The sequence below is a fragment of the Bombina bombina genome, chromosome 6, assembly GCF_027579735.1.
Source record: "Bombina bombina isolate aBomBom1 chromosome 6, aBomBom1.pri, whole genome shotgun sequence".
In the NCBI taxonomy this organism is placed as follows: domain Eukaryota; kingdom Metazoa; phylum Chordata; class Amphibia; order Anura; family Bombinatoridae; genus Bombina; species Bombina bombina.
Genome location: NC_069504.1, coordinates 716,973,810 through 716,998,020, shown reverse-complemented (window position 1 = coordinate 716,998,020; position 24,211 = coordinate 716,973,810). Strand labels below are relative to the sequence as shown.

Here is a 24,211-nt window from a genome sequence, read left to right as displayed (position 1 = left end):
ACCATGGAGCTTAAACTTAGTTCTTAACGTTTTACAGGGTGTTCCGTTTGAACCCCTTCATTCCATTGATATCAAGCTGTTATCTTGGAAAGTTCTGTTTTTGATGGCTATTTCCTCGGCTCGTAGAGTCTCTGAGTTATCAGCCTTACATTGTGATTCCCCGTATCTGATTTTTCATTCAGATAAGGTAGTTCTGCGTACTAAACCTGGGTTTTTGCCTAAGGTTGTCACTAACAAGAATATCAATCAAGAGATTGTTGTGCCATCATTGTGTCCTAACCCTTCTTCAAAGAAGGAACGACTTCTGCACAATCTAGATGTTGTCCGTGCCCTGAAATTTTATTTGCAGGCAACTAAAGATTTTCGCCAAACTTCTTCCCTGTTTGTCGTTTATTCTGGACAGAGGAGAGGTCAAAAAGCTTCTGCTACCTCTCTCTCTTTTTGGCTTCGTAGCATAATACGTTTAGCCTATGAGACTGCTGGACAGCAGCCTCCTGAAAGAATTACAGCTCATTCCACTAGAGCTGTGGCTTCCACTTGGGCCTTTAAGAACGAGGCCTCTGTTGAACAGATTTGCAAGGCTGCAACTTGGTCTTCTCTTCATACTTTTTCCAAATTTTACAAATTTGACACTTTTGCTTCTTCGGAGGCTGTTTTTGGGAGAAAGGTTCTTCAGGCAGTGGTTCCTTCCGTATAAAGATCCTGCCTGTCCCTCCCGTCATCCGTGTACTTTAGCTTTGGTATTGGTATCCCAGAAGTAATGATGACCCGTGGACTGACTACACTTAACAGGAGAAAACATAATTTATGCTTACCTGATAAATTCCTTTCTCCTGTAGTGTAGTCAGTCCACGGCCCGCCCTGTTTTTTATGGCAGGTCTAAATTTTTAAATTATACTCCAGTCACCACTGCACCCTATAGTTTCTCCTTTCTCGTTTGGTTCTCGGTCGAATGACTGGGTGTGACGTAGAGGGGAGGAGCTATATAGCAGCTCTGCTTGGGTGATCCTCTTGCACTTCCTGTTGGGGAGGAGTTAATATCCCAGAAGTAATGATGACCCGTGGACTGACTACACTACAGGAGAAAGGAATTTATCAGGTAAGCATAAATTATGTTTTTGTTGCACAAGTGTCTGGCGTATGTGCCAGACGTGCAATCTTTTTGTCAGGCCCTGGTCAGGATCCGACATGTGTTTAAACCGTTTACTCCTCCCTGAAGTCTTAAGGGCTTCCTGCCTAATGTTTCGTAAAGGAATATTAATCAGGAAATTGTTGTTCTTCCTTTGTGTCCTAACCCTTCTTTTCGTAGGGTGCGTTTATTGCATAACCTAGATGTTGTGCGTGCGCTAAAATTCTATCTACAGGCGACTAAGGACTTTCGTCAGTCTTCTGCCTTGTTTGTCTGTTATTCTGGGAAACGCAAGTGTCAGAAAGCTACGGATACTTTGCTTTCTTTTTGGACGGTCTCTTCTTCTTGGGCTTTCAAAAATGAAGCTTCTGTGGAACAGATTTGTAAAGCTTCAACCTGGTCATCTTTGCATACTTTTTCCAAATTCTATAAATTTTATACTTTTGCCTCGGCGGAGGCTTCCTTGGGGAGAAAGTTTCTTCAAGCAGTGGTGCCTTCTGTTTAGGTTACCTGACTTGTCCCTCCCTAATCATCTGTGTCCTCTAGCTTGGGTATTGATTCCCAACAGTAATTGATGATGATCCGTGGACTCACCGTGTCATTAGAAAACAAAATTTATGCTTACCTGATAAATCTATTTTTCTTTCATGTAATTGGCAAGAGTCCATGAGCTAGTGACGTATGGGATATACAATCCTACCAGGAGGGGCAAAGTTTCCCAAACCTCAAAATACCTATAAATACACCCCTCACCACACCCACAATTCAGTTTTACAAACTTTGCCTCCTATGGAGGTGGTGAAGTAAGTTTGTGCTAAGATTTCTACGTTGACATGCGCTTCTTAGCATTTTGAAGCCCGATTCCTCTCAGAGTACAGTGAATGTCAGAGGGACGTGAAGGGAGTATCACCTATTGAATGCAATGATTTTCCTAACGGGGGTCTATTTCATAGGTTCTCTGTTATCGTCGTAGAGATTCATCTCCTACCTCCCTTTTTAGATCAACGAAATACTCTCATATACCATTACCTCTACTGATAACGGTTTCAGTACTGGTTTGGTTATCTGCTAAATGTGGATGGGTGTCTTCAGGTAAGTATGTTTTTTATTACTTAAGACACCCCAGCTATGGTCTGGCACTTTATGCATTTATATAAAGTTCTAAATATATGTATTGTACTTATATTTGCCATAAGTCAAGTTCATGTATTACCTTGTGCAGACTGTCAGTTTGAGATTAAATGAACAACCCACCTTACAAAGCTTGTATAATACAAGAGAGGTATGTGTGTGTGTGTGTGTGTGTGTGTGTGTATATATATATATATATATATATATATATATACACATTACATGTGAAAGTTTACCATGTTTTAAATAAATGTCGGTTTATTATAAACAATTTAAAACTGAATTTTATTTCAAAATGACCTGCAGAAAATTTTTCACTACAAAAAATCTCATCGCAGAAAGTGAAAAAAAAGTTCTGCTTATATTGACACTGACAAATCTACTTATTTGTTTAAAATAGAGTATATTCGTTATTTGTTAAAAGAAGCGTTAATTACTTTGGATATTGAGGAAGCTAGTCTTCTTGACATTAAGACTAGTAAGCGTTTAAATGCTGTTTTTAAACCTCCTGTGGTTACTCCAGAGGTTTTTCCTATTTTTGATGCTATTTCTTATATGATTTCTAAGGAATAGAATAAGTCAGTATCCTTTACCAGCAATTTCTATAGAGTTTTGGGAAAAGATCCCCAAAGTTGATGGGGCTATTTCTACTCTTGCTAAACGTACCACTATTCCTATGGAAGATAGTACTTCTTTTAAAGATCCTTTAGATAGGAAGATTGAATCTTATCTAAGGAAAGCCTATTTATATTCAGGTCATCTTCTCAAGCCTGCAATTTATTTGGCTCATGTTGCGGCTCATCAACTTTTTGGTTGGAGAATTTAGCGCAACAAGAATTGAATTCTGACATATCTAGCATTGTTAGTTTACTGCAACATGCTAATCATTTTATTTGTGATGCCATTTTTTATATCAAAATTGATGTTAGATCCATGTCTTTAGCTATTTTAGCTAGAAGCGCTTTGTGGCTTAAATCTTGGAATGCTGATTTGACATCTAAATCTAGATTATTATCTCGTTCTTTCCAAGGTAATAATTTGTTTGGTTCTCAGTTGGATTCTATTATTTCAACTGTTACTGGAGGAAAGGGTTTTTTTCTGCCTCAGGATAAAAAACCTAAGGGTAAATCTAAGGCTTCTAACCGTTTTTGTTCCTTTCGTCAAAATAAGGAACAAAAATGTAATCCTTCCCCCAAGGAATCTGTTTCCAATTGGAAGCCTTCCTCAAATTGGAATAAATCCAAGCCTTTTAAAAAACCAAAGTCAGCCCCCAAGTCCGCATGAAGGTGCGGCCCTCATTCCAGCTCAGCTGTTAGGGGGCAGATTAATGTTTTTCAAGGATTTTTGGATAAATTCTGTCCAAAATCAATGGATTCAGAGCATTGTCTCTCAAGGGTATCGAATAGGATTCAGAATAAGACCCCCTGTGAGAAGATTTTTTCTCTCACGTATCCCAGCAAATCCAGTAAAAGCTCAGGCTTTCCTGAAGTGTTTCAGACCTGGAGTCTTCAAGGGTAATCATGCCGGTTCATTTTCAGGAACAAGGTCTGGGGTTTTATTCAAATCTATTCATTGTCCCAAAGAAGGAAAATTCATTCAGACCAGTTCTGGATCTGAAAATTTTGAATAGTTATGTAAGAGTACCAACTTTCAAGATGGTGACTAAGAACTATTCTGCCTTTTGTTCAGCAAGGACATTATATGTCTACAATAGACTTGCAGGATGCATACCTTCATATTCCGATTCATCCAGAACATTATCAGCTCCTGAGATTCTCTTTTCTAGACAAGCATTACCGATTTGTTGCTCTTCCATTTGACCTAGCAACAGCTCCAAGAATCTTTTCAATGGTTCTAGGTGCCCTACTATCTGTAATCAGAGAGCAGGGTATTGCGGTGTTTCCTTATTTGGATGATATCTTGGTACTAGCTCAGTCTTTACGTTCTGCAGAATCTCACACAAATCAACTAGTGTTGTTTCTTCAAGAACATGGTTGGAGGATCAATTTACCAAAAAGTTTCTTGATTCCTCAGACAAGGGTCAACTTTTTAGGTTTCCAGATAGATTCAGTGTCCATGACTCTGTCTCTAACAGACAAGAGACGTTTGAAATTGGTTGCAGCCTGTAGTCACCTTCAGTCTCAGTCATTCCCTTCAGTGGCTATGTGCATGGATGTTTTAGGCCTCATGACTGCAGCATCGGACGCGATTCCTTTTGCTCGTTTTCACATGAGACCTCTCCAGCTTTGTATGCTGAATCAATGGTGCAGGGATTATACAAAGATATCACAGTTAATATCCTTAAATTCCAATGTTTGACGCTCTCTGACGTGGTGGTTAAATCACCAGCGTTTAGTTAAAGGGGCTTCCTTTGTTCGGCCAACCTGGACTGTGATCACTACAGACGCAAGTCTTTCAGGTTGGGGAGCTGTTTGGGGATCTCTGACAGCACAAGGGGTTTAGAAATTGCGAGATTACCAATCAATATTTATAGAACTCTGTGCAATTCTCAGAGCTCTTCAGTTTTGGCCTCTGTTGTAGAGAGAACCGTTCATTTGCTTTCAGACAGACAATATCACAACTGTGGCATATGTCAATCATCAGGGTGGGACTCACAGTCCACAAGCAATGAAAGAAGTATCTCGGATACTTGCTTGGGCGGAATCCAGCTCCTGTCTAATATCTGTGGTGCATATCCCAGGTGTAGACAATTGGGAGGCGGATTATCTAAGCTGTCAATCTTTACATCCAGGGGAGTGGTCTCTCCATCCAGATGTGTTTTCTCAGATTGTTCAGATGTGGGATCTTCCAGAGATAGATCTCATGGCCTCTCATCTAAACAAGAAACTTCCCAGATACCTGTCCAGGGATGTTCAGGCGGAAGCAGTGGATGCGCTGACACTTCCTTGGAATTATCATCCTGCTTACATTTTCCCGCCTCTAGTTCTTCTTCCAAGAGTGATATCCAAAATCATCATGGAACAATCGTTTGTGTTGCTGGTGGCTCCAGCATGGCCACACAGGTTTTGGTATGCGGATCTTGTTCGGATGTCCAGTTGCCAACCTTGGCCAAGAGACCTTCTGTCTCAAGGTCCGTTTTTCCATCAGGATCTCAAATCATTAAATTTGAAAGTATGGAAATTGAACGCTTAGTACTAAGTCATAGAGGTTTCTCTGACTCAGTGATTTAATACCATGTTACAAGCTCGTAAATCTGTCTCTAGAAAGATTTATTATCGTGTTTGGAAGACCTACATTTCCTGGTGTTCTTCTCATAAATTCTCTTGGCATTCTTTTAGAATTCCTAGAATTTTACAGTTTCTTCAGGATGGTTTGGATAAGGGTTTGTCTGCAAGTTTCTTGAAGGGACAAATCTCTGCTCTTTCTGTTTTATTTCACAGAAAGATTGCAAAACTTCCTGATATTCACTGTTTTGTACAGGCTTTAGTTCGTATTAAGCCTGTTATTAAATCAATCTATCCTCCTTGGAGTCTTAATTTGGTTTTGAAGGCGTTACAGGCTTTTCCGTTTGAGCCTATGCATTTTTTGGACATTAAACTACTTTCTTGGAAAGTGTTGTTCCTTTTGGCCATCTCTTCTGCTAGAAGAGTTTCTGAACTATCTGCTCTTTCTTGTGAATCTCCTTTTCTGATTTTTCATCAGGATAAGGCTGTTTTGCGGCTCTGTATAAGCCACTTGAGTTGGTTGGATGACTTCCGTTGGGGGAGTTTTGCAGTGTACCTGCATGCAGGTGTTGAGAGGACGCCCTACTATCAGCTCCCCGCTCTCTGCCACTTACCTGGGAAAAGCTTGCCGAGGTTTCTGAGCGTGGCACTCTGCAGGGTTTCAACCTGCTCGAGAGTTCGAAGTCTACACTAGCCGTCATGGCTACGACTGAACCGCAGTACAAATCTTAAACTTTCCCTACAAGCTACAGCCATTACTAAGAGGGAGTTACCGACCGGTGTTGAAGTAAATGAGGAAAGGAGCTATTCTGAACGGCTGAGGTCTGCAGCGGCTGGATAAGGTCTCCCAAAAGTCCCGGTGTATGGTGCACAAGTACAACAAGACTCCCTGAGAAGGTGAAGTGGACCGGTCGGACCCGGGTACATTCTTAGACATCGCCCGGGGGAATCCGGAGACAAGCTGTTTGAAAACCCGGGAGCGCCGCGGTCACCTGTATTTACAGCCGCACCATCCAGAGCCGGCAAAGAGTGCTGTAGCGGAGAACGAAGATTCACATTTATGTCAGGTTGGGTGTCGAAGTAAACCAGGAAAGGTGCCGTCCTGAACGGCCGTGGTCTGCAGCGACTAGATAAGGTCTCCCAACAGTCCCGGTGTCTGGTGCACGAGTACAATAAGACTCCCTGAGAAGGTGAAGTGGACCTGTCGGACCCGGGTACATCCTTAGACATCGCCTGGGGGAATTCAGAGACAAGCTGTTGGAAAAGACCGGGAGCGCTGTGGTCACCTGTATATACAGCCGCACCATCCAGAGCCAGCAAAGAGCGCTGTAGCGGAGAGCGAAGATTTACATCTATATCAGGTCAGACTCCCTCACGGGCTTTTTATATTTGCATAAGAGGCTTGCACGTTGTTATCTGCTGGCGTTATCTAAGCCCGTTGCTGATTAAAGCATCTCTGCTATATTAGAGATTTTTTGCTAAAAGAAAGGTTCAGCAGTTCTACAAGAGAGCACTATTATTTAAGGGTACAGTGAGAAGTTGCTGATCCCTGGCTTGACGAGACGGCTCTCTGGCTACACATTGTCATTTTGTTATTCGAGCAGAACTTGCCGAGTCGCCCCTGTTCTGTAATACCATTTGCGATTTGGAGACTTGTCTTAAGGAGGTACTGGGCAATTCATCTCATCTTCAACAAGACTTTTTTCAGCATATCAAGTTTTGGGGAACATTTGTGTCTATTAAGAAAGCTCAGTTGTAAATTGATTACACTAACTTTTTTTACCAGTGGTTACTATACAGCAGAAGTTCATTGAACTGGGGGCAGAATTAGACGCTGTAATAGTCGCTGAGTGTGTGAACCCCCTTAATTTTGTTATCTGTGGTCTGTTAGCCCTATGGCTGGATAAAGAAAAGATCCAAGGAAACAACTTTAGAGGCTGAGGATATTTCCAAGGGGTTTATGGACAAATCAGTTTGAATAAGATGAATCGCCAGGGATAAGAAGTGTCTTTCTCTCTGAGGCTGTGGATTTAGAGTTTATTAAAATGTCATATTACATGTATCTTTCTCTAAAATGTTGCAATGCCAAGTTAGAGATCTAACACTCGGGTTTAGAAATTTATGTTTTATATATTAGCTGGAGGAGGTTGATGTGATTCTATCATTATTATTTTCAGCTATTCAAGTGTACATCTAACAATAGACCCAATATTAACTGAAGATATGAGATAAATAGAATATTAGAATACAAGTTAGTCAAGGGGTAAAAAACCTCTCCAAGTAAAAGTGTTAAGCAACAGTCGTCTCCTATTAAACAAACCTAATTAAATATTTTTCTAACAAGAATCCCCTTAAAAACGATAAGAAAGGTTCTAACTGGGTCAAAGTGTAAATGACTGAAACATTGGTTCTTGTGAGTTGTGGCTGCCATGTCATTTGAATTTTGGGTTACACTATATTTGTTGCAAGTTGTTCATTTGCAGTTTTTTCTTTTTTTTTTTTTTTGGCTTGGTGATTGCTTTCTTTCTGCCGATTATGTTATAGGCTGGCTTTTTCCTAGTAAATTAAAACAGTTTTTCCTCTTACACACGCTAACACGTCGTACACCTTAGCACACACTAAAACAAATTCAATATTATTTGCTATACAATTTTTTCTATTTTTATGCACAAATGTGCAATATCTTGTTCTTTTCTAAAGAGGACATAAACTAGTCTTCTATCAGTAATATAAAACAACTTTGGTTCTATATATCCAAGCACTTCACTATACACTAAATTCACTTAATTTTTCACGTTAAGGATTCCCACTGTCTGTTTGTAGTGGTTTTTCTTCTTTTCACTGATCTGAGAGTGTTTCACACTTTTTTGTATTCTTCCTTTTTTTTCTTTTATTATCAATGGAAAAATTTATCACGCAAACAAGTTCTAATTCCCCGAAAATGCCAGCAAAATCGAAAGATAAAAAAACCAAGTCAGCCGACATTAGTCCAGATATGGTATCAGACATAAGTCATTCAGTTATAGATACTCAGGCCTTAATTGGTCAACTATCAGCCATTTTCTCACCCCAGTTTGACTCCATTAAGAAAGAGTTAGAAGTGATCTCTTCTGATATTGTAACACTCACTTCAGAAGTTAAACAGTTCTCTATTAGGTTAGTGGAGGCTGAGGAAAGGCTCTCCGTAGTAGAGGATCAGACTAACATACACCAAGGAATCTTAAAAAAACATGAAGATAAATTAAACAATATGCAATTGCGCCTGGAGGATCTGGAAGATCGCTCCAGGCGCAATAACATTAGAATCATTGGCCTTCCGGAGCTTCCGGAGTTTGAGGATCTTATGACATTCACTTCAATGACCTTGCCACAGGCTCTGGGTATGCCAGCACATTTGCTACCTTTGGTTGTTGAAAGGGCGCACAGAACTGGCCCCAGAAGAAATATGGATAGTGGGGCAGTCAGACCAAGAATGATCATTTTCAGACTCCTGAAATTCCAAAATAAAATAGAATTACTGAACCTTTTTAAGAAAAAGAAAAACGAGCCGGTGATATTCGGGAACAACAAGATTTTGTTGTTTCAGGATTTCTCCAGCGAAACTTCTGCTAGGAGGAAGGTAATGGCGCCATTCTGCACTCAATTGATAAACAAGGGAATAAATGCATGGTTGATGTACCCGGCCAGAGTTGTAATAGATGATAAAGGCAGTAGACGAGTATTCAATGAAGTAACAGAGATTACTGAATTCTTAAAATCGGTGGGATAGTAATGAAATATATAGATTGTATTAGAAGTGGTTGATCATCCAGGTCGATGTATAAAATTAGGATTCCTAATTGGTCTGATTTTGTTTGGTTTAGTTATTTTATGAGGTTTGTTTCTTTTTTTTTCTTTTTTTTTTTTTTTTTTTCTCCCACTCCTCTCTCCCTGTGTATTTGCTTTAGATGGAATAAGGGAAGATGGCTGATATTAAATAAGAATGACAGGGAATGTTAGGATGTTGTCCTGGAATGTGGGGGGGGTATCATCCCCAGTAAAACGTAAACTAGTGATTAAAACCCTAGGTAAAAAACAGCCTGATGTGGTTTGTCTTCAAGAAACCCATTTAAATGAGACAGAAGCAGCTAAATTTAAGATCAAATGGGTGGGAGAAGTAATATCTACTAGAAGTTCAATAAAAAAATGTGGATTAGTCATACTATTACATAAAAAGCTAGATTATAAAATAATTAAGACTGAGATCGATAGTCAAGCAAGATATATTTTACTTCAAATAGTAATTAATGACATCAAGTTTGTAATCTGCAACATATATGCGCCAAATAGACTATCAGTGAAATTTTGGGAAAAAATTCAAAATAAGGTATTTCCTTACAAAAATCAAAACTTAGTAATTTGCGGAGACTTTAATATGACGTTAGATCCAGCTTTAGATCGGTTTTCGCAAAGAAATATAGTTAGTAATAGATACAGTGCAAAGTATTTTAAGAAATTCTGTAATAAATTAAAATTGACAGACATATGGCGGATCCAAAACCCTGATAGTCTTAGGTACACATGTGAATCTCGAGCACATAGAACATTTTCCAGGATTGACCTATTCCTGATCTCCGAGCCACTGTCCATTCGGCAAGTCAAGCCCGATATTGGAGAGGTCCTGATATCGGACCATGCAATAATATCTTTAACAGTTTTTCTTTCGAATAAATGTAACTCTCAGAATATGGTATTTTCTTTTCCCCGTTTTCTATGCTCTGAACCTAGATTCTGTGCATGGCTACTAGTAAAATGGCAGGAATACGCGGCGAATAATGCAGAATATAGAAATAAAATTGAAACTTTTTGGGAAGCGGCTAAAGCCGTGCTGAGAGGGGAGATCGTTGCTTATCTAAATGTTCGGTCAAAAAAGATTAAAGCTAGGGAAGTCATGCTGGCAACAAGTGTACAGGAGATGTATATTCGGGTACAACGGGATCCCTCACATCAAAATTGGGACAATTATGCTGTTACTAGAAAAGAACGCGATCTCTTCCTAAAACAAAAACTGCTAGTTGAGGAAATTAGATTAAATCGTCTCTATAGGGGATTCCATGGTAGGTCAGCTAAATTTCTAGCTAGTCTCACTAAATGTAGAAAGAAGAAAAATTTCATATCCGTCATTAAAGATAATGAGAATAGATATTTTGAAACTGAGAAAATTTGCGAAAGTCTGGCTTCGTACTACCAGAGGTTATATTCCACAGTAGAGATAGACATGGATAGGCAAGAGAGATTCTGGGCTAAAATAGTGACTCCACAAATTTCAGCTGAGGATTTGATGGCATTAAATGAACCTATAACTAAAGAAGAAATTGACAAAGCTATTGATAAACTGAAAGGCAATAAAGCAGCTGGCCCTGATGGATTTCCATCTGAATTCTATAAGTGTTTAAAGGAAGAGTTAGTACCAGTATTAGAATTGCTTTATAATAAATATTATACAGAAAGCATGCCGATTTCTGCTTATTTTACAATGGCTAATATCTCCCTTATATTAAAGAAAGATAAAGATGCAGAGGACCCGGCATCTTATAGACCAATATCGGTCTTAAATACCGATTATAAGATTCTAACAGCTATTTTAGCCAATAGATTTTCTCAGTGTTTACAGAAACTCATTCATCCGGACCAAACTGGGTTCATGACCAACAGAAATTCAACCAAGAATATACGTAAACTAACAACTTTCCTAGACTATGCTTGGAATCAGGAGCAGCCAAATAGAAGATATGATATGGCAGTCTTAACACTAGACGCAGTTAAAGCTTTTGACTCCATAGTATGGGAACATCTATTCACATCACTAGGAAAATTCGGCATTAAAGGGAATTTTATAAAATGCAATTCATAGAATATATTCTAATCCTATATCTCACCTAGTGGTAAACGGTACTATCTCTTCCAAAATCTTCATGCAGCGGGGTACACGACAAGGATGTCCCCTATCTCCGCTACTGTTTAATGTGGCACTAGAACCATTTGCAATTCAAGTGAGAAAGTACCTTACTGGAATCCCCCTGGGTACTTCTTGCTTGAATATATTATTATATGCAGATGATATTTTACTTTTTTTAAAGAATCTACAGCATTCCATTCCAATTTTGATCCAACTTTTGGAAGAGTTTAGCTCGTTCTCAGGTTATAAGGTTAATACCGGGAAAAGTGAATTGATGATTGTCGGCAAATCTCCTTTAAGCTTATCTATTAATACTTTTAAAGAGGTAGAATCCATTAAATATTTAGGGCTTGTATTACACAAAAACCCTAAATACTGGTATACGGATAACTATATCTCGTTATTTCAAAAAATTAAAGTGGATTTACAATTGTGGATTTCTTTCCCACTGTCTTTAATGGCGCGGGTCAATCTAGTTAAAACCATTATTCTCCCCCGGCTGCTGTATCCTTTACAGAATTTGCCGATATACTTACGTAATATTGATTTAAGGAAATTGTGTTCCCACTTTTCAAAATTTATATGGGGGAATAAAAAACCTCGTATTTCCTTAGCAAGACTTTCACAAAAATCAGGCGCTGCCGGGTTATCATTTCCTGACATTAGATTGTATAATATTGCCTCATTATTGAAAATTGCAATTGATTGGCTGGCAAAGACAAATATCTATGCCACATATGAAGAAGAATCTTTCTTGATCCATCCTTTCGCATTGGCAGCTATAATCCATTGTCAACCTAAACAGCTTCCTTCTAATGTCTCCATAATGATTACATTTAAAAATATAGTTCTTGCATGGCATAAATTTTGTAAAATAATGGAGATAGATCCTTCCCTTTCAGATTTTCTTCCTATTCAGGGTAACCCTCTCTTTCTACCAGGAATTAGCCAGAAGGTTTTTAAGCTATGGGCAGAAAAAGGATTAAACCGGGTTTGCCAATTATTTGGCCCGGACGAGTTAGTACTTCAAGGGGAAACCTTGTTTGCCGCATTTAATTTGCCCAGATCCGATTTATTTGCATTTTTTCAAATCAGACATTTTATCTCTGCTCAAAAATGGAGGTTACCTCTGTCTATTGCATGGTCTGAGGTCAGGACTCTCTTACAAAGATTTACTGCTGGTATTACATCAATTTCTCTGATATACGACATAATGTTATCTAAACAATCTCAAGTCATAATGGGTAAGATCTGTAACTTTTGGTTACCGTTAATCCCAGATATAGATCAGGATAAAATTTGCCTGAGTTTTAATAACTTAGATAAGTGCTTAATACCTTCAAATTGGAAGGAATCACATATGAAATTCATAAATGATTTTTACCAATATCCAGCGAAAACTGCCAAATACTATCGGGATGGATCCGCTGAGTGTCCAAGATGTCACTACCAAGATGCTGATCTGTTTCATATGTTTTGGGCTTGCCCCAAGATAAGACAATTATGGCAAAAAATCACATACTGGTTTAATAAAGTTCATAACTCATCTACCTCCCTCACATTCCGGGATATTGTCCTATTATTTAATACTTCAAGTCAAGGGTGTTGTTGGACATACCCCTTAAATATTATAATATTAATTGTAAGACTTTGTATATTAAAAAGCTGGAAAGCCAGAAGAGCGCCCTCGCTCTCTACAATTACCCAAATGCTACAGGAACAAATCCTTTTTGAATCCTACCATCTTCAGTCTTTGTCTGAAAATAGAATTAAGAAATTCTTATATGCTTGGTACTCCATCATTAAGACATATCCTCTAACTATTCAAAAACAGATATTAGCACACTTTCTTTCTTCACTTAGTTTTATTGAGATGGTCATATTAGAATTGTTTCCATATACCTGGATTAGAAATCCAACCGAGGTATAAATGTAGAGAGCAATAAGATCCACTCAAGAAAATACCATATTATAATTCATCTCTCCCCCCCCCCCCTTTTTTTTTTTTTTTTTTTTTTTTTTTGTTTGTTTGTTTGTTTATTTTGTCTTTTTTCCTCTTTCTTTTGTAAGCTAGGGAAAAAAAAAAAAAAAAAAAAGCCGACAAATAACTGTTATATGTTTTTGTAGACTCAGGTGTCGAGTATCTTTTAATTTGTTCAAGATTGTAAAATTATGTAAATGACAATACGACAAGATTCTGCTTATATTGTACGGTATAGTTTTTTTTCTCTATTGTTGTATTATTAATTACTGTTTCTTGTTACATTGAATGATTCGGCAAATAATAAAGAAACTTATAAAAAAAAAAAAAAAAAAAAGGCTGTTTTGCAGACTTCATTTAATTTTTTGCCTAAAGTTGTGAATTCTAACGACATTAGTAGAGAAATTGTTGTCCCTTCCTTGTGTCCTAATCCTAAGAATTCTTTGGAAAGATCCTCACATTCTTTGGATGTGGTGAGCGCTTTGAAATATGTTGAAGCTACTAAAAATTTCAGGAAGACTTCTAGTCTATTTGTTATATTTTCTGGCCCTAGGAAAGGTCAGAAGGCCTCTATTTCCTTGGCTTCTTGGTTGAAGGGCCATTATGCACTCAAAAAAATATAGGCTAATTAAATAAAGCATTAAAAGAAAATAAAGTTTTAAATTAACATGTATTATCAATTTTGCTGCTTAAGGTCCTAAAAATGATGTTAAAGTTTTTAAAGTCCTCTGACTTCATGAGAATACGTTCGTAGTACCCAGTAGCTACAGAACAAGGCTTTTTTCCACACTCCCTAACTTGTGTTTAGACAGCCCTCCTGCTGGAACAGTCTGTGTAATGTGCTTTGTAGTGCAGTAATATGTTGAAAGGCAGAAACAATGGTAGATATATACAGAAGCTGCAGAATTCCACTTCCCTTTCCCCCTCTGCTTACCACAGATCTCCTCTAGTCTCTGCACACTCTAATTAAATGCCGTGGAAATTAATTTATCGGGTACATTCTTAAATAAATTATTTTTTGACACGGTGAGTCCACGGCCCGCCCTGTTTTTCAGACCGTTTTTGTTATATAAACCTCTGCACCTTGTGTTGCTTCCTTTCTCTCCTTTCCCTCCTTTCCCTTTGGTCGAATTACTGGGGGATTGTGGGTAGGGGAGTGATATTTAACAGCTTTGCTGTGGTGCCCTTTGCCTCCTCCTGCTGGCCAGGAGTGATATTCCCAACAGTATTTGATGATGATCCGTGGACTCACTGTGTCAAGAAATAAATACATTTATCAGGTAAGCATAAATTTTGTTTTTCCAATTGAAGTAAATTGGAAAGATTTTTTTTTTTATTGCATACTGAATCTTGAAACCATGTTTTATTTCCATGTTCTAATTTGCAGTAAATATTCTTACTTCAAAATAAAAGGAGTGCTTATGAACTAGTTTTGAGTGGGGACTCAACACATCACTCAGATTTTCTAATTTTGTTTTCCTTCTTTCAAACAGTTTAAGTTCATCATTGCTCAAGTTCTATTTGTCGATTTTTGTTTGGCGTGGTTGGTGGATCGAATTCTTCAGTATTTCTTGGGGAGCTCTAAACTGAATGTGCCTTGTTGAAATTGGAGTTGGACAACATGAAGCAGCACATATTCAAACTGCCCACATGCCAGTATCCAATCTGGATATCCAAGGGCACCATAAACCCTCCAGGAAGAATGATGGAATGCAGACTGGCAAGAACCGAAAGGGAGTTACTGAACACTTGAAACCTTGAACTACATGGTTAGGATATGAGAAACTGAATCCTAATTTTTTTTTCTACTGGAATTCGCTTTTGGAAAGCGCAACAATTTCTTAAATAAACAGCATTGGTGAATTTTAAATATTTTTTCTCTTTAGGACATGTTCATGCCATTCTTTCAATCTGGAAGAAAATAAAACTAACTACTGACTAAGTAAGCAATGGGAAATCGCACATTGGTCTTATGATCTTCTAGTGAGCACTTGGCGATCTACTGGCAGATCATAATTAACCTTGTTAGGCAAGAACATGCCATGATTCATAGAAAGAATGTTCTGTATGACATTAATGGTAGATATCCTCAAAAAGGAAACGTATGGTAGACACCGGCTGTCTTTCAGGAAAACTACAGTATAAACTCATCTTGTGAGAGTGTGGATAAAGTATAAATGTATGTGTGAGGTTCCTTCTGAGGTATTGAGTGGGTTTGCTATAGTATGAGGGAAAATATGCACAAGAGGGTGAGTAGAAATTAGTGTGAATATGATTGTGAAGGTCCATTCTGGGTTTGTTTGTTTTTTAGAAAGTGACCAATGGTGCTAAATTACAACCTTTAAAATAAAAAAATCTTAACAAAAGGTGTAAAAGGGCCACACAATATTAAACATCAAACCAAAATGAGTGTACTATAACTTTAAAGAATGTGCACAGAGTACTGTGTCTAAGTATTTATTGTGACATCATAATTCCTAAATACCCCAAACAATATAATACATAACACAAACCTAATTGTAATCATCTGCAGGCTAACAAAACCAAAGGACAGAAACCAGGATAAACAACATCAGTTGGCCAGGACTGGCTTGTGTTTTGCCCATGGGCAGTTACCCAGTCCAAAAGAAGTTTTAATAGTAATAAAAATCACAGAAAAATCACACACAAAATAGTAAATGTGAAATAAATGTGTTTAAAGGATATGTGAATAATAAAAAAAAGTCTTATGTGGTATTCCAAAGTCTTTGATGTTGAAGAGATTGATCTGGGGGGGAAAAATAAAATATAGTGTAGTATTGTTTGTGATTCCAAACTATAGAAAAATAATAAAGTGCATACTCACACTAACTAGAGCTATTGAAAATTCAACTTATAAGCGGTCCTGAATTCATAAAGCTGTCAGGTTCAGCTCTCTCCTCGATCTGTGATTAAAGCGACCATCCAGCCGCCTTATAGGCTCAAAAAGAAAAAGGTAGATAGTGTGACGTGGGCGTGGTGAAACATACGTCAGGTTCTCACGGCTATGGGTTTCGTCACAGTGAGGCGTGGCGTTCAGCTATACGGATTGTTAGATTTTTCAATCCAACGCCATACTGTAACAGAATTGATACACTATCCCTTTTCAGTCGATATTATTTCCCCGAGTGACTTGATACTGATGGCTATATTTTGAGTTTATACCATTTTAAATAAATTTGTTCATTTTACAAATGTTCCGAGCATTATCCTAAAAGCCTCACTTGGTGGCTGATACCGAGTATGCGCTTTGTATATTGCCAATATATTGCTCTTAGCAGTGTGAGTATAAACCTATCTATGATTACGTTATCACACTACCTTTTTCTTTTTTGAGCCTATAACGCTGGATGGTTGCTTTAATAACAGATCGAGGAGAGAGTTGAACCTGACAACTTTGTGAATTCAGGACTGCTTATAACTTGAGCTTTCGATAGCTGAAATTAGTACGAGTATGCACTTTATTATTTTACTTTAGTTTGGAATCGCCAACAATACTACACTATATTTGAAATTTATTTTTCCAAGATCAATCTCTTCAATATTGAAGACTTTGGAATACAACATAACTGACTTTTTATTATTAACATATCTTTTCTTTCATGTAATTGGCAAGAGTCCATGAGCTAGTGATGTATGGGATATACAATCTTACCAGGAGGGGCAAAGTTTCCCAAACCTCAAAATGCTTATACATACACCCCTCACCACACCCACAATTAAGTTTTACAAACTTTGCCTCCTATGGAGGTGGTGAAGTAAGTTTGTGCTAAGATTTCTACTTTGATATGCGTTTCTCAGCTTTTTTGAAGCCCGTTTCCTCTCAGAGTACAGTGAATGTCAGAGGGATGTGAAGGGAGTATCACCTATTGAATGCAATGGTTTTCCTCACTGGGATCTATAAGGTTCTCTGTTATCGGTCGTAGAGATTCATCTCTTACCTCCCTTTTCAGATCGACAATATACTCTCATATTCCATTACCTCTACTGATAACCGTTTCAGTACTGGTTTGGCTATCTGCTATATGTGCATGGGTGTCTTCAGGTAAGTATGTTTTTATTACTTAATACACTCTCAGCTATGGTTTGGCACTTTATGTATTTATATATAAAGTTCTAAATATATGTATTGTACTTATATTTGCCATGATTCAGGTTTCAGTATATTTACTTTTGCAGACTGTCAGTTTCATATCTGGGAAATGCATTTTGTATGGAAAATGTATTTCTTACCTGGGGTGTAGTCTTTTTTTCAATTGACTGTCATTTTTCAAATTTGCGGGCAGAATTAGGCTCGCGAGGGCGCAAAATGCTAAAGTTTATTGCGTCATTCTTGGCACGAGATTTTTCTTCTACTAGATAAGAGTCCACGGATTCATCCTTGTGGGATATTATCCTCCTGCTAACAGGAAGTGGCAAAGAGCACCACAGCAGAGCTGTATATATAGCTCCTCCATTCTCTCCACCCCCAGTCATTCTCTTTGTCTATACTAGTAAATAGGAAGAGGTAAATTGAAAGGTGTTAAAATGATAGTTTTTATTTTCTTCAAGCAAGACTTTTTTTTATTTTAAATGGTACCGGTGAGTACTATTTTTCCTCAGGCAGCAGTTGGAAGAAGATTTCTGCCTTGAGGTTGATGATCTTAGCAGTTGTCACTAAGATCCAGATGAGTTCCCACAGAATGGCTGAGGAGTACTAGAGAAGCTTCAGTGTGGGGAATGGTTTTTCATGCTACAAGCATTGAGGTATGTTCAGTCATTTATTTCTGGAGAGACTGTGATATTTCTGAACAGGCTGACATAGTTCTTATGAGGGAAGGGGTAAGCAGTAATCCTATATATAAGAAGGGGTATTACTGGAGACCTGTGTATGAATGTTTATGGGCTAAATGCAGCACAGGATGGCAGCATGGTTAGACACTGGGGCAACATAACGTTTTATTGCAGAGACGTTTTTATGTTCACTGTTACTGAGCATTGTACTGGAGGGGTTTCACATGGCTTTATTATTTGGGATGCAAAAGACCCACATGGCTAGTTCCTATACCGCTTCATAGCTGTTTTTTAGGCTGAGAGACATTGCATAGGATGGGCAGGGCCTAATGTTCGCGCCTCAGATGCGTAGTTGATCTTCACAAGAAGGCAGCAAATTTCAGCTCCGGTTGGGCCCAAACTGAAGACATAGGCTAACGGAGTCATAGTGAGACTTTTCGGACCCCTGAGGGCAGGTAGGCGCCACAGCAGAGCTGTGGCGAGGTGCAGTGTGTTCTTAATCTACTTTTTATAATGTTTTGGAATAACGTTTTTCTTATAGAGGGTTAATTTGTCCCTTACTTGTGGTGCAATCTTAGGCTACAATATAAGATAGATATACTGTATGCTTAAATTATGAGCGTTATAGCATTTTAAAGCAGATTTGGAAAAATTGTGCGCTTTTTTACTTAAAGGCGCAGTACCGTTTTTCAAAATTGTTGTTTTTTTCAATAAAGTGTTTTCAAGACTTTTTGTGGTTATTACTAGCCTGTTAAACATGTCTGACATTGAGGAAAGTCAATGCTCTATGTGTTTAGAAGCCATTGTGGAACCCCCACTTACATTGTGTCCCTCGTACTGAAAGGGCTTTACATTGCAAAGAACATATTTTAGGTGATAAAAGTATGTCTAAAGATGATTCTCAGTCTGAAGAAAATAAGGTTATGCCATCCAATTCTCCCCAAGTGTCACAACCTTTAACGCCCACTCAAGCGACGCCAAGTACTTCTAGTGCGTCTAATTCTTTTACTCTGCAAGGTATGGCTGCAGTTATATCTACTACCCTTACAGAGGTATTATCTAAACTGCCAGGTTTACAAGGTAAGCGCAGTAGGTCCGGTATTAAGGTAAATGCTGAGCCCTCTGATGTTTTATTGGCCATTTCCGATGTACCCTCACAGTGTTCTGATTTGGGGGTCGGGGAATTGCTGTCTGAGGGAGAGCTTTCAGATTCAGGAAATGTTACCTCAGACAGATTCGGACGTGATGTCCTTTAAATTTAAGCTTGAACACCTCCGCCTGTTACTCCGGGAGGTTTTAGCGACTCTGGATGATTGTGACCCTATTGTAGTACCACCAGAGAAATTGTGTAAGATGGATAAATATCTAGAGGTACCAACTTACACTGATGTTTTTCCAGTCCCTAAAAGAATTTCGGACATTGTTACTAAGGAATGGGATAGACCAGGCATTCCGTTCTCTCCCCCTCCTACTTTTAAGAAAATGTTTCCCATATCTGACACCATTCGGGATGCTTGGCAAACGGTCCCTAAGGTGGAGGGAGCTATTTCTACCCTAGCTAAGCGTACAACTATACCTATTGAGGACAGTTGTGCTTTCAAAGATCCTATGGATAAAAAATTAGAGGGTCTTCTAAAGAAATTGTTTATTCATCAGGGTTTTCTTCTACAACCTATAACATGCATTGTTCCAGTTACTACTACTGCAGCAGCTTTTTGGTTCGAGGCTCTAGAGGAGTCTCTTAAGGTTGAGACCCCATTAGATGATATTTTGGATAGAATTAGGGCTCTCAAGCTAGCTAATTCTTTCATTACCGATGCCGCTTTTCATATGGCTAAATTAGCGGCGAAAAATGCAGGCTTTGCCATTTTAGCGCGTAGAGCGTTATGGCTTAAATCTTGGTCTGCTGATGTTTCATCAAAATCTAAGCTCTTAGCTATTCCTTTTAAAGGTAAGACCCTATTCGGGCCTGAACTGAAGGAAATCATTTCTGACATTACTGGAGGTAAAGGTCATGCCCTGCCTCAGGATAAGACTGTTAAGATGAGGGCTAAACAAAATAATTTTCGTTCCTTTCGAAACTTTAAAGGTGGACCCTCTACTTCCTCTCCCGCCACAAAGGAGGGGAATTTTGCGCAATCCAAGTCAGTCTGGAGACCTAACCAGGCCTGGAATAAAGGTATACAAGTCAAGAAGCCCGCAGCTGCTACCAAGACAGCATGAAGGGGCAGCCCCCGATCCAGGACCGGATTTAGTAGGGGGCAGACTTTCTCTCTTTGCTCAGGCTTGGGCAAGTGATGTTCAGGATCCCTGGGCATTAGAAATTGTGATCCAGGGATATCGGCTAGAATTCAAGGATTTTCTCCCAAGAGGGAGATTTCATCTTTCACGTTTGTCTGTAGACCAGACAAAAAGAGAGGCGTTCTTACGCTGTGTAAAAGACCTCTATACCATGGGTGTAATTTGTCCAGTTCCAAAACTAGAACAGGGACAGGGGTTTTACTCAAATCTGTTTGTGGTTCCCAAAAAAGAGGGAACCTTCAGACCGATTTTAGATCTCAAGTGTCTAAACAAATTTCAAAATGGAGACTATACAAACAATTTTGCCTATGATCCAGGAGGGTCAATATATGACCACCGTGGACCTGAAGGATGCGTATCTTCACATTCCTATCCAAAAGGATCATCATCAGTTTCTAAGGTTCGCCTTTCTGGACGAACATTATCAGTTTGTGGCCCTTCCTTTCGGGTTGGCCACAGCTCCCAGAATGTTCACAAAGGTGCTAGGGTCCCTTCTGGCGGTTCTCAGGCATAGAAGTGGTGCCCTATCTGGACGATATTTTGATCCAGGCGTCAACTTATCTGACCAAATCTCACACGGACATCGTGTTGGCATTTCTGAGAACTCACGGTTGGAAAGTGAATATAGAAAAGAGTTCACTAGTTCCACTAACAAGAGTTCCATTCTTGGGAACTCTGATAGACTCGGTAGACATGAAAATTTTTGTGACGGAGGTCAGAAAGTCAAAGATTCTAAATACTTCCTGAGCACTTCAGTCCATTCCTCGGCCATCAGTGGCGCAGTGTATGGAGGTCATTGGATTAATGGTAGCGGCAATGGACACATCTTTCCGTTTGCTCGCTTTCATCTCAGACCACTGCAGCTGTGCATGCTCAGACAGTGGCATGGGGATTATTCCAATTTATCTCCTCAGATATCTCTGGATCAAGAGACCAGAGACTCTCTTCTTTGGTGGTTGTCACAGGATCATCTGTCCCAGGCAATGTGCTTCCGCAGGCCAGCATGGGTCATAGTGACGACGGACGCCAGCCTCTTGGGTTGGGGTGCAGTCTGGAATTCCCTGAAGACTCATGGTGTTTGGACTCAGGAGGAGTCCCTACTACCAATCAATATTCTGAAATTGAGAGCAATATTCAATGCGCTTCAGGCGTGGCCTCAGTTGGCTTTGGCCAAATTCATAAGATTCCAGTCGGACAATATCACGACTGTAGCATATATCAATCATCAAGGGGGAACAAAGAGTTCTCTAGCGATGATAGAGGTTTCAAAGATAATCCGATGGGCGGAGGCTCACTCTTGCCATCTATCAGCAATCTATATCCCAGGAGTAGAGAACTGGGAAGCGTTTTTTCTAAGTCGTCAGACTTTTCATCCGGGGGAGTGGGAGCTCCATCCGAAGGTGTTTGCGTCATTGATTCATCAATGAGGCACACCGGAATTGGATCTGATGGCATCTCGTCAGAATGCCAAACTTCCTTGTTACGGGTCCAGGTCAACGGATCCCCAAGCTGTAGTGATAGATGCTCTAGCAGTACCTTGGTCGTTCAACCTGGCTTGTCTCCTCCTTTTCCTCTCCTGCCTCGTGTGATTGCAAGAATCAAACAGGAGAGTGCCTCGGTATTCCTAATAGCGCCTGCATGGCCACGCAGGACTTAGTATGCGGATCTAGTGGACATGTCCTCTCTGCCACTGTGGAAACTTCCGTTGAGACAGGAACTTCTCATTCAATGTCCGTTCCAACATCCAAATCTAACTTCTCTGCAGCTGACTGCCTGGAGATTGAACACTTGATCTTATCTAAGCGGGGATTCTCTGAGTCGGTCATTGATACTTTGATTCAGGCTCGCAAGCCTATCACTTGGAAGATTTACCATAAGATATGGCGTAAATATCTTTATTGGTGCAAATCCAAGGGCTACTCATGGAGTAGGGTTAGGATTCTTAGGATTTTGTCCTTTCTCCAAGAAGGATTGGAGAAGGGATTATCAGCTAGTTCCTTGAAGGGACAAATTTCTGCTTTGTCAATTCTACTACACAAGCGTCTGGCGAATGTCCCAGACGTTCAGTCTTTTTGTCAGGCTTTAATCAGAATCAAGCCTGTATTTAAACCTATTGCTCCGCCATGGAGTTTGAATTTAGTTCTCAATGTTCTTCAAGGGGTTCCGTTTGAACCCATGCATTCCATAGATATTAAGCTTTTATCTTGGAAAGTTTTGTTTTTAGTTGCTATCTCTTCTGCTCGAAGAGTTTCAATGTGATTCACCTTTTCTTATATTTCATTCTGATAAGGTGGTTTTGCGTACTAAACCTGGATTCCTTCCTAAGGTTGTTTCAAATAAGAATATTAATCATGAGATTGTTGTTCCTTCTTTGTGTCCTAATCCTCCTCCTAAGAAGGAGTGTCTGTTACATAACTTGGACGTGGTTCGGGCTTTGAAGTTTTACTTACAAGCGACCAAGGATTTCCGTCAAACATCTTCTTTATTTGTTGTTTATTCTGGAAGATGTAGGGTTCAAAAAGCTACGGCTACCTCTTTCTTTTTGGCTAAAAAGCATCATCCGCCTGGCATACGAGACTGCTGGACTTCAGCCTCCTGAAAAGGCTACGGCTCATTCTACTAGAGCTGTGGCTTCTGTTGAACAGATTTGTAAGGCTGCAACTTGGTCATCCCTTCATACTTTTTCCAAATTTTCCAAATTTGATACTTTTGCTTCTTCGGAGGCTATTTTTGGGAGAAAAGTTCTTCAAGCAGTGGTGCCTTCCGTTAAGGTATCTATCTTGTCCCTCCCGTTCATCCGTGTCCTGTTGCTTTGGTATTGTATCCCACAAGTAAGGATGAATCTGTGGACTAGTCGTATCTAGTAGAAGAAAAGGAAATTTATGCTTACCTGATAAATTGATTTCTTCTATGATACGACGAGTCCACGGCCCTCCCTGTCATTTTAGACAGATTTTTTTTTTTTCAAAACTTCAGTCACCTCTGCACCTTTTAGCTTTTCTTTTCTCTTCCTATACCTTCAGTCGAATGACTGGGGGTGGAGAGAAGGGAGGAGCTATATATATATATATACAACTCTGCTGTGGTGCTCTTTGCCACTTCCTGTTAGCAGGAGGATAATATCCCACAAGTAAGGATGAATCCGTGGACTCGTCTTATAGTAGAAGAAATAAATTTATCAGGTAAGCATAAATTTCCTTTTTTGCGGGAAGTTACGTTCGTTGACGCAAATTCGTCATTTCCGGCGTCTTAGTTGACGCCGGGTCCTTTCACAAGGTTGCGTCATCTATGACGCGAGTGGTGTTTCCGGACGTTTTTGGCGCCAAAAAATATTTTCTCTGTTTGTTGTGCGTCATACTTGGCGCCAAATATTTTCATTATTTTAGACCCCATTCTTTTTTGCCTCCTGCTTTTTTCTATGTCAGAAGACTATGCTGTTTGCATTTTTTCCCATTCCTGAAACTGCCATATAAGGAAATTGATCATTTTGCTTTATATGTTGTTTTTTTCTCTTACATTTGCAAGATGTCTCAATCTGATCCTGTCTCAGAAATCACTGTTGGAACCGTGCGGCTTGATAACAGTTCTACCAAAGCTAAGTGCATTTGTTGTAAACTTGTGGAGGTTATACCTCCAGCTGTGGTTTGTAATAGTTGTCATGATAAACTTTTATATGCAGAGAATTTATCCATCAGTAGTAGTTCATTACCTGTTGCTGTTCCCTCAATATCTAATGCACAAGATATACCTGTAAA

The 24,211-nt window shown here is 39.2% G+C and overlaps 1 protein-coding gene across 1 annotated transcript in view; it reads left to right on the top strand.

Moving 5' to 3' along the window:
- The window catches only part of ATP13A1 (ATPase 13A1), a gene marked incomplete in the record, with an annotated part of 348,893 nt that extends 333,659 nt beyond the window's left edge, over positions 1-15,234 (top strand). The window contains 1 exon segment of the mRNA XM_053717905.1: positions 14,858-15,234. Coding sequence (XP_053573880.1) covers positions 14,858-14,968 — 111 coding nt within the window.
- Positions 15,235-24,211: the final 8,977 nt, after the last annotated feature.